Raw genomic sequence first — 10,967 nt, 5'->3', positions numbered from 1 at the left:
GTTGATATGTTTATGCTATGTTATGTTCAGTCAGTTCCGGACTTCGGTCCGATGCAGGGGACAAGGTCCCAGTCAGTTTCCAAACTTCGGTCCGATGCAGGGGGCAAGGCCCCAGTTAGTCCGGACTTCGTTCCGATGCAGGGGACAAGGTCCCAGTCAGTTAGTTCGGAATTCGGTCCGATGCAGGGGACAAAGTCCTAGTCAGTTTCCAGACTTCGGTCCGATGCAGGGGGGCAAGGCCCTAGATAGTCCGGACCTCGGTCCGATGCAGTGGACAAGGCCCAGTATGTGCTTTATATGTTATGTATGGTATGCGGTAGTTTGGGGGAGCTCACTAAGCTTTGTGCTTACAGTTTCAGTTTTGGTTCCAGGTACTTCCGCAAGCAAATGGAAGAGCTCGGGATGATGACATCGCACACACCACAACCTCAGTCTTATTTCTGGGAGTTTGTTTTGATTCTTAGTTTGATTTGGCACAAATGTTCATGACATTTTATTATGGGTTGAGATATTTGACACATGGTTTTATGATGTGATGATCAGTATATGATTTTATTATTATTAAAACAAAAAAATTTTGGGTCGTATTTTTGGATGTTACAGGGAAAGTCAATCAAGTGGCATGATTGTTGGAAAATATTGATTAAAAGTCCTAGGTGGAAAAAATACGAGCAATAGTTTATATTTGGAGTACAACAATCAAAGCGAACAGAAACGAGCTCTAGTGGTTACACAACTTCCTCCGATGCTCGGGTCGGTCTAGATTTAGATGAGGATGACGAACTCGGGCTACAAGAAATTGTCCGACTGATAGGTAGAGACAAAACAAAAAGGAAGGGAAATGGGACTTCTTTGGGTGCATCGGATTTCAACATGGACACGGACCAAATGCTGAAAAGGATGGAATTTGATCAATATAATATTAATTTCACTAAACGTTTGACGTTCGACAAAGAAAAAAAAAGAAACAAAAAAGTATGAACGTGCGGAGAGATAAGAAATGGAAAATATGAGGTTCTTGATGGAAAACACTGACCATCTTTTGAAACCGACTTTGGAGCTCATTTTGAAGAAAAATGAACAGATTATGCAAAAATATTTTCGATAGATTGTTGTTTGTTTTTTTCTAGTTATTTAAATCTTAGGTTTTTATGTAACTTTTATTTTAATCAATGTAGTCGTTTTTATTTTTAATTAATTGTATATTTATTACTCATTTAAAAAATTATAAATCATAAAAATCAATTATTTTTATTTAAAAAAAAAATAATACAGGAACATTTCCCACGTACACCTTGGCTTTTGGCGAGAAAAAGAATCACGTGACAAACAAAAAGCGAGGAAAATCACGTGCAGCCTTATATTTTTTATTTTATTATTATTATTATTATTATTATTATTATTATTATTATTATTAGTGAGATAATTTCGATGATATAACTTGCTAAAAGTGCATATCATATAATGACATTTCAAAATAACAATTAAAAATGGTAAGACCAATGTAATTTATTATGCAAGATATAAACTAAAATAGATGGGCCGATCACACCATTTCTTAATTTGGAAATTGAAAAAGCCCCATATGTTAAAGTGGTCTCCAAAGTCCAAATAGTAAAAATAACAAAAAAGTTGACTTGAAAAATCAACACGTTAAACTCGTGTCCATATGTAAATACTAAATAACAGCCGACACCCGTATCCATATGTTGACTGTCCTTAAAACCTGCAGAATATCTCCGCCGTCGGCCACCGTCGGCGAGAAGTCACTACCCCTCACTTTCTTCGACATCATATGGCTGTTCCACTTTCCGATTCACCAACTTTTCTTTTACAATTTCCCACATTCTAAACCTCATTTCATCCAAACAGTTCTTCCCATTCTCAAACACTCATTATCCATCACTCTTCAACATTTTTTCCCATTCGCAAGCAACTTAATCGTCTTTCCTAATCCAACAAAACCAGAAATCCGTCATGTTGATGGCGATTCTGTCGAGTTTACAGTCGCAGAATCTCATCTCGATTTCGAAGATCTTGTAGGAAACCACCCTCGAGCATGTGACAACTTCTATCCTCTTGTTCCTCCATTAGGTCATGTCACTAAAGCATCCGAATTTCTCTCCATCCCTCTTTTCGCAGTTCAGGTTACGTATTTCAAGAACTTGGGTTTCTCCATTGGGATCACAAATCACCATGTTCTTTGTGATGCAACCACCAAGTTCGATTTCCTAAAGATGTGGACCTCGATTGCTAAACATGATACATATAATGGATCTTTTCCGTTTTACGATCGACTTCTCAAATACCCAGAATCTTTAGACGAAATCTTCATGAACCAACCTGGTGTTGAAGCTTTGAATGCAGATTATCAAATTCCTGAGCTTGTTGGCCCGAGTTCTAAAGTTCGAGCAACGTTTTTCTTGACGAAAGAGAGAATCAGTTTGATGAAGAAATGGGTATCCATTCAACTTCCAACATCGGGATACATATCGTCGTTTTCAGTAGCATGTGGTTATGTATGGAGTTGTATAGCTAAATCTCGTGTTGGATTTCAAGAAAGAAACGATGAAGATGATCAGTTGGAAAGGTTTGTATGCTTAGCGAATTTCAGGAGTCGGATGGATCCACCACTCTCGGAAACCTATTTCGGAAACTGTGTAGGGCCTTGTGTCGCGATTACAAAGAGCATGATGTTATCGGGAAGCAAAGGATTTCTTGTTGCTGTTGAATCCATTGGAGAGGCTATAAGTAAAACGGTGAAGAAGAATGATGGAGGGGTTAAAGACGCTGAATTATGGTTTGAACTGATGTTTAAGACTCCGGCGAAGATTGGGGTGGCTGGAACTCCGAAGTTGAAGATTTACGATGTTGAATTTGGGTGGGGGAAGCCGAGAAAGTATGAGACTGTGTCGATAGATCGGAATGGTTCGATTTCAGTCAACGCCGGGAAAGAATCGCCTGAAGATCTTGAAATTGGGTTGTCACTTCCGGTGAAACAAATGGATGCTTTTGTTGATATCTTTAACAATGATCTACTGAGTTGTTTGGACTCGATGTGATCTGAAAAATGTTGTTTGGAATAAGAACTGAGCAAAATAACCATTAAAATCATAGTTGGGATCTAATGGACTTCGATTTCTTGTATTGGGCTGTGATTTTGTGTATTGGGTTTCCATTTGGTTTATAGGTGAATTTTGGTATGTGTTCCAACTTTGAACACTTATATTTTATAGTTTTATATGGTATAAGTCTATAAAATATAAAATCACTCCTTTTTCCTAATCCAATTACTTTGGTTCTTTTTTGCATTATATTCATTTTCGTCTCAACTACATGTTACAACTTATAGATTACATTTATTATGATTGTATACCCGATTTCCATAGCCCTAAACATGGTGCTTGTCATTTTGTGGAAAAAATTTATTTCACTAAATTTTCTACTTTTTCTTAAAAGTCTATAATGCATATAGTGAAAAGAAGCAAAAGTATTAGCGAAACAAAGAAGTTTTAGAAAATGACAAACACCCATGTTTTGGGGCTATTGAAATTAGGTATACAAGCATAAAAATGTAACGTAAGGGTTGTAATGTGTAGTTGAGGTGAAAATGAATATAATGCAAAAGGAACGTATAATTAGATAATATTTATATATATATATATATATATATATATATATATATATATATATATATATATATATATATATAGTATTTGGAAAGTGCTATGTTGATTGGTTTTTATTTGTAAGTGTACATCATATTATATTTAAAGCTTGATAGATCAAATTTTAAGAAAACAAGTCGGGTAGTTTTGAGTTTAATAACAAGAAATCCACAACAAATAAAATCAGCCAAAATAGAGTCAATATGAAAAAGTTATAAGTGTTTAAAATTGGAAGAAAATGCCAAAATTTAGTTGTTCACGAAATCATAACTTAATACACGAAACCCGCGATCCATTAAGGAAAAACTATGATTTTAGTTAATTCTTAATTTTTTTAGCTTTTTTTGGCAAATAACTATGGAATTTGGCCGAAAATAACAATTAACTCACATGTAATCAACAATCATAAATAGAAAATAAGATATACTCTCAAGTGGTATACCTGAGGTTTAAGGCAACCTTACACAATTTTTTCGCCATAATAGTTTTTTTTTTCTCTAAAATTATCAGAAAATAACAGAAAATAACAAGTTAACTCACATGCAATCAACAATCCTAAACTAAGATATAATCACAAATGGTATAAATGAGGTTTCTAAGACAACCTTACACAATTTATCCGAAATGATCGATACAAAAGATGAAACAATCTACCCTAATAAATAAGAATGATTTTGTCACATGTCCTTCTCTCATTCAATTTGTCACATGTCATTTTGTCATAATTTAGAGATATATTTATTTTCCACTTGTCATTTATTTCATTTTCCATTTCTAATATATTATTAATTAGTTTCCATAAATTAAACCTACCATAATAATGATATTAATTTCAAATTTTAAATTTTAAATTTCAATTTTAATTTCAAATAAATTTACAGTTTAAACCTTTGTGTTTAACATTTTGTTATAATTAACCTGTTTAGTATACGAGTCTGATAACTAAACAATAATTTTAATTTATTTATTTTTTGCTTGTTGTTTTTTCATATTTTTATTTATTTTAAATTTCAAATTCAAATAAACTTTTCATTTAATCGTTTCTATTTAACATTTTGTTTTAATCAACCCATATAATATACGAGTTTCACAACTAGTACTTATTAGTATTCATTTGATTTTTTAACACAAACATACAAGAAGAAAGGAAATTAGAAGGACCACAATCTTTGAGACTATCAATGGACAAAGTCCAAGAGACGTTGCAAGGGCCAAGGGAAAAATGACAATATTGTGATTTTTAGAAGAAAAAAAAAGTATTAATTATTGTTATTTCGATAATTGATCCATACTAGGTTTAAGTTTAACTATTCTTTATTTTGCCACAATCTATCTTGAAAACGTCATCTCTTATAACCATCAAAAAATAACATTATTAAACGAGAAATCATAAAAATATAATTAAAAATAATATTCTACCTTCTTAAAAAAATAATAATAATAAATAACTTAAGACTCTTTTCAATTAGTAAAAATCCAAAACAAATTCGGTGTTTAATCGTTGTACGAACATTGAGTAATCTTAATTACCGTCGTTCTATTCTAATCTCACAGCAGCACCACCGCCCTTCACCTCATTCTCTCCGTTTCAACGCCTTCTCCGATTTATCGTCGCTGTCCCCGTCGAACATCGCTCCGCCGCGATTCATCTTCTCCGTTTCCCGACTCTCCTTCGCCAACGCTACTCTTCTTCATTGCTCTCTGGAATCCGCCGTCTCCGTCGTCGTCCATCTTCTAAGGTAACCAATTGGGTATCCTAAAACTAATTGGAACGGGTAAAGAATATAGAGTGGCGTGAATAGTCTTCAAGATCATGAATCTCTAACTTTACAAATCAGAAATACTTTTGCTTGTTGAATTCTGGAAGCAGACAAAACCCGTCTGGCTAAGTCGATCATGGCTATTTTTTAAACCCTAGTTTTTAGATGAGGTTGCACATTGATTACTTTTTGTCTTTTAATCGTTTATTTTGATTCATTTTTAAATCATTTATGATTTTGTTCCACCATTGCTGAAAGAAATGGACCATTTCATTCACATTCAAATTAATTCGACAGAGTTCATCGATGAATTTGATCGCCATATATTTACCTTCTTAGGTATCCGCTATGATGGACGAGAATGAAGCCGATTCCTCAATCTCCATGTGAAGTCAAAAAAGAAATCAGAAATTGAAGATGCGGAAAGACGCATGAGCGAGCGCACAAATACACAGAGATAGACGATGATATTACTTCAATCTCAGTCAAGATACCTCCTCCAGATCTTAACAAACCGCGTTCAAAAGTAAGTTCTATCAATTTTCAGCTCCAAATCTACCCTTTTCGCTTCATAATTCTTATACCTAATACCAGTATCGAGAAAGGAGTCGAGTTGGATTGCCACTGGGTTGAATTCGATGACGTTCGTTACCATATTCAGGTATAGTCGATACGAAACATTTGAATTCCTAATCAATTATTAAAAAACCATTGATTCAAGTAATGGTTTCAGGCATCGATAAAGAATCCACATCTTCTACATCTATCAGTATCCCTCCCCACTCCACCTCCAGAGACTGAATTCTCCGGTGGCCTTCCATTTGGAGCCATTGAAGCAATCAAAGCAGCATATGGTAGTGTTGTTCATATCCTTGATCCTCCAAGAGATGGCTTCAATCTCACAGTTAAACTCAACTTGTCTAAACTTCCTTCACTTGAAGGTTCGATTCTTTCTCTTCTCTTCTCTTCTCCCATTCTTATCTGTAACATGATTACATGACACTGTTACTTGTCATGATACAGAAATGAAGCAAAATCTTTTGGTAAAGATTGCATCTGTGAGAGAAGTGGTAATGGGGGCCCCACTAAGAGTAATCTTGAAGCGACTTGCATCAAGGTCTATGCCCCCTAATGTTGGTGTCCTTGTCCCCCTTCTCCATCGACCTAATGAATCCTTCTTCATTGTTCCTCAGGTTCAAAGCTCCATTTTTCAATATATGTAACTTTCTTTAAAACATCAATAACAACTTCATTACTCCATATTTAACAGATTAAAAACTTGTTATAAATTACAGATTGAAAAGGTAACTGTAGTGTTCCCAATGAGATTCAATGACTCCATTGATACTGTTCTTGCTGCATCATTCCTTCAGGTTTTGTTCAAAACAAAATATATAATTTTTTTTTTAAGGTTATTGTTTTTAGTAATTAAAGAATTAAAAATGTTTATGAAGGAATTTGTGGAAGCAAGACGTACAGCTGGACTTAATAATGCCCCTGCTTGTTTATGGTCTTCTTCACCTCCTAATGAACTCAAAGAAGCTCCTGAACATGCTTTATCTGCAAATGCTGGTTTTGTTTCTTTTGGTAAATTTTATGAATTTTGGGTTTATTTATATTTGTTAGATTTATGTATGAATAAATAAAGAAACATATTTAATATATTTTAACAAATGCAGTTATCTCAACACGCCATGTAGAAGGAAAGAAATTGGACAAAACAGTTTGGAGTTTATCAACATTCCATGCATATGTCAATTATCATGTCAAGGTCACATTTCTGCTTCTAATTATATATTCACATTTTTTTTTTAATATTTTTAAGTGTTTAATATCACCATTTTTCAATAAAATTTATTTTTTGAACATAAAAGTCCTGATTTTTTCATTTTGGCTCAAATTAACAAAAAGAAAAATATATCTTTTAATAGGAAATGACATATTATCGTGTAAAATCAAATAATCGGGACTTTTCTATTCAAAAAATGATAATTTGGGACTAAAGTGAAACTTTTCCGAAAATATTGGGACTTTTCTGACAATTTCCCATCAATCAAAGAAAATAGTTTCAAAGATATATATAACCAATTATAGAATAAACATTTTTGGTATGTTTTTCAATTTGACAAATGTTACATTGATAAAGATTGTAACTTGTCCATTTTGTGGGGCCAGATGGAAAATTTTCAATTTTAATTTAACATTTTTTTTTCTCATTATTTTATTTTATGTATTTATTTGGTCACAGTGTTCTGAAGGATTTATGCATACTCGGATGAGACGACGAGTGGAATCATTAATCCAAGTAAAGAAATATCAATTTACTTTTTTTTTTTTTTTTCAATTACAACATTTTTTCTTATTAATATATATTTTTTTTATTAAAGTTATAAGAAAAAAATAAAAAGAATATGAAAGTATGTTGCTATGTCTTGCATTAGGCTTTGGATCGTGCTAAGTTAGATGAGAATGGAGGAGCTTCTCAAAGCAAATCCTTTAAAAGACTGGTCTGTTATTATTATTATTATTATTATTATTATTATTATATACGAGTGTTGTTGGATTTTATAAAAATCTTGACTAATTATATAATTAATTTTTTTTTTTTTGTAGAGCATTGAAGAGTCACGTGGAAATTCGTATTCGTAAAAGTAGTCATTGATACTTGTAATGCTGTTTACTGTTACTGTTTTTTTTTTTTTGTGTAACATTTTTATAATTACGGATGGATGATAAGGCAAAAAGGTTAACAAAACTATTACTTTTACATCATAAAAAAAAAAAGGTTGTCTAACATCTACAAACAAATATCTGCATATTCTTTATCGACTTTTATTGTGAATATGACTTTTGTTGCTAAACACGCGAATTTCATGCCAAGCTCAGTCAAAATTTTGGAAATAGTCTAATGTCAGCTTTATTTATTTATATTTTAAGTATTACTATTATTATTATTTTTAATTTTAATTAATATGATAATGGGTGATATATTTCTCATTTGGAAACAGTTCTTAATGGACTATAAGTGTGGTTTAAACCCACGTTTTCTATCTATGGGTGAAAACTGAACCCTAAAACCATTTTAGAATAGACATGGTATGTGGGAATTAAGTATAAGGTTTAAGGTGAGTAACAATTGAGTACATGTCCTGATCATTCTATTTGCTAAATGTTTTGGTATAAAATTATATAATAAATACTTTTGTTTATGTGACCATTATCTTATTTTTGTGCATCTCACGTAAATTATTTTGAAAATGCCTCCACTTAGAAATGCAAATGTTGGTTGAAAACTTGTTTAATCATTCTACATGTTGCATAACATTTAGGATCGGTTGAGTTGAGTCCGTCCGAGTGCTTATAGGTATTTAATCCAATTTTGTCTATGTAGCTACTTTTTGTCTTTGTGACTACTGTTTGTCTACATGACCATTGTTTTTTTTTTTTTAGTTACTTTTATTAGTCTACATGACTACTGTTTGTTTTCATGACTATTGTTTGTTTTTGTGAGTATTATTTTGCTACATGACTATTGAAATCCTATGTAAATGGATTGATTTTCTGCGGTAGAGAACTTTGTGTGTATTATTTTTCTACAAAACTTTAACAACCTGGATTTTTCTAACATCTAATTTAAGGGATATATAAGACTTTTCTATAAAAATGTGGAATTCTATTAAAAAGTTAAAACACTTTACATACTAGGATTAATCACGTGTTTACAACAAAATCTATCTATTAAATAATGAACAACAAGGAAATATACAAATAACATCCTCCTATCTATTTCTTGTCTTTGTGCTTCTGTCTTCTCCTCTGGCACCACAACTGCTGCTACCCAAACCTTCAAAAACATAAAATCTACATCAGACAAACATGTCTAGTGACTTATTCTTTCTACTTTTTCTTATCTTTCTTTTCATTCTCTTATTTCTCATACTCGGTGATGTATTCTCTTTCTCTAATAGCATGTACTGCTATTCTTTCTTCTTTAATCTTCCTCTTCTACTCTTCTCTAATCTTTCTTTCTATTGCTTCTCATCTTACCTATATTTTCTATCTTTCTTTTACTCTGTTTCTCATACTCTTCTCTTTGCATCTCATACTCTTTCTTAGCCCCACTTCTTCTTAGCTCCTACAAATCAAAACAAATGTAAAACTCACATCCTGTATCAAGGACCTAAGAATGAGAATATGATGAGTTATTAAATACATGCTGGTGTTGGCTTCACCTTGCCATCCTTGATATCTTGCAAGTATTTCAAGAAACTTCGTTTCCAATGCCCCTTGTCATTGCAATAGAAGCAAGTGGCCTCTTTAGGGTCAGAGACAGGGGGAGCATCAGAACTGGATTTTCCTTTAGGTCCTGTACTTGACGACCCAACTTGGGATTTTCCCTTCTAGTTTTGTTTGGAAGGACATTTCCTCTTCTTCCTTTTCCCTTGCCCTATGGCCATAACAGGTGCATTTGTAGGAGATGAGGAAATACCTTTTCCCTTCATTCCTGCTTCAACTATTTGAAGGGGGTTGTGCAATTATGAAAAAGTATTTTCATTGTTGTTGTTCAAATAATAGGTTAATATGAACTGATCATAACAACTTGACAGAGAGTTCAACACTATGTCGATTGCTAGCTCTTCGTCAAAATTCACATTGAGCTTGATTAGCCTCTCCAGTATCGTTTCATTCTCGAAACGTGGTTGCTCACAAACTCTCAATCCTCCATCTTTATTGCAATGAGGGACTTGACCACATCGTCCTCTTCTTGACGAGCTCGCTTATGGTATTTTTCTATAAGGTCCTTGTTCATCTCGTACAACCAGTAATCCACATAGTGCCTTTGCAATTCCGGAGTCATTGTCACCACCATGATGCACAAAACTTTTGTGGCATCATTATAGTGTTTTTTGTAGGCGACCATTTCTTCAGGAGTGACATTCGTTTCGTCAATCTCATCTAAAGGTTTGTCAAGAATGTATTCCTTGTCTTCGAAGCGAAGGGCTATTTTGACGCTGTGCATCTAATCGTTGTAGTTGGTGCCATCAAATTGCACGTTCGAGCAAATGTTCAATAGAGAGAAGTTGTTGTTGTTGTTGGAGGAGGAACTAGAAGCATCAGTTGGTGTAGACATCTGAAAGAGTAGAAATGATAGTTTTAGTTAGATAAGAATAATCCTCAATATAACACCCAAAATGAAATATCAATGCTAGGATCCAAACTAAATAATTTACAACTTAGAAAAGGGATGCCGTAATCTAATTGTAAATTACATAAAGGCAGGTAAATGATGATTTAGCAATTTTACCATCGAAAAACAGAATTTTAACGAATTTAGATTTTAAATGAAATTCCTAGATCTTTTGAGAATCACTGAAATTTTCAATGACATGTTTAATATCAATTACGCTCTTCCATTTGTGACTGGGATACCAAGGATCACAAACAAGATGTGAATAACCATGCAAATTAACTTAGTACTCTCAATGTCATTATCATCTCATTTTAATGTGGCGTTTAGCCACATGTGCTCCATTAATCA

General features: G+C 33.1%; 1 protein-coding gene and 1 pseudogene across 2 annotated transcripts; both read left to right on the top strand.

Annotated features, from left to right (window-relative positions):
• The first annotated feature begins 1,646 nt into the window (after positions 1-1,646).
• Positions 1,647-3,195, top strand: LOC145070169 (malonyl-coenzyme A:anthocyanin 3-O-glucoside-6''-O-malonyltransferase pseudogene; annotated as a pseudogene).
• A 1,978-nt stretch (positions 3,196-5,173) lies between these two features.
• On the top strand, positions 5,174-8,222 carry DIS2 (Arp2/3 complex, 34 kD subunit p34-Arc). 2 transcript variants are annotated; one of them, XM_079017130.1, is made up of 11 exons: positions 5,174-5,407; positions 5,768-5,954; positions 6,023-6,089; positions 6,162-6,369; positions 6,452-6,621; positions 6,724-6,801; positions 6,883-7,015; positions 7,108-7,199; positions 7,677-7,733; positions 7,870-7,935; positions 8,042-8,222. In XM_079017130.1, the coding sequence occupies exons 2-11, from the start codon at positions 5,893-5,895 to the stop codon at positions 8,075-8,077; spliced, it is 969 nt and encodes a 322-aa protein (XP_078873256.1). In that variant the 5' UTR covers positions 5,174-5,407; positions 5,768-5,892; the 3' UTR covers positions 8,078-8,222. The 2 variants fall into 2 exon arrangements, with proteins under 2 accessions (XP_078873256.1, XP_078873258.1); XM_079017132.1 differs by having other exon boundaries at positions 5,726-5,954.
• Positions 8,223-10,967: the final 2,745 nt, after the last annotated feature.

This window comes from Lactuca serriola, chromosome 8 (assembly GCF_051521515.1).
Source record: "Lactuca serriola cultivar US96UC23 chromosome 8, Lser_US96UC23_V15, whole genome shotgun sequence".
Taxonomy (NCBI): domain Eukaryota; kingdom Viridiplantae; phylum Streptophyta; class Magnoliopsida; order Asterales; family Asteraceae; genus Lactuca; species Lactuca serriola.
The sequence above is the reverse complement of the archived record's forward strand: the minus strand, read 5'-3'. Positions and strand labels throughout refer to the sequence as shown.

Bases quoted from the DNA above. Each gene is read 5' to 3' on its own strand.
- DIS2 (XM_079017130.1), top strand. From the start codon at position 5,893: ATGATATTACTTCAATCTCAGTCAAGATACCTCCTCCAGATCTTAACA. The intron at 5,955-6,022 runs GTAAGTTCTATC...ACCTAATACCAG, and splicing joins TTAACAAACCGCGTTCAAAA to TATCGAGAAAGGAGTCGAGT. The intron at 6,090-6,161 runs GTATAGTCGATA...TAATGGTTTCAG, and splicing joins ACGTTCGTTACCATATTCAG to GCATCGATAAAGAATCCACA.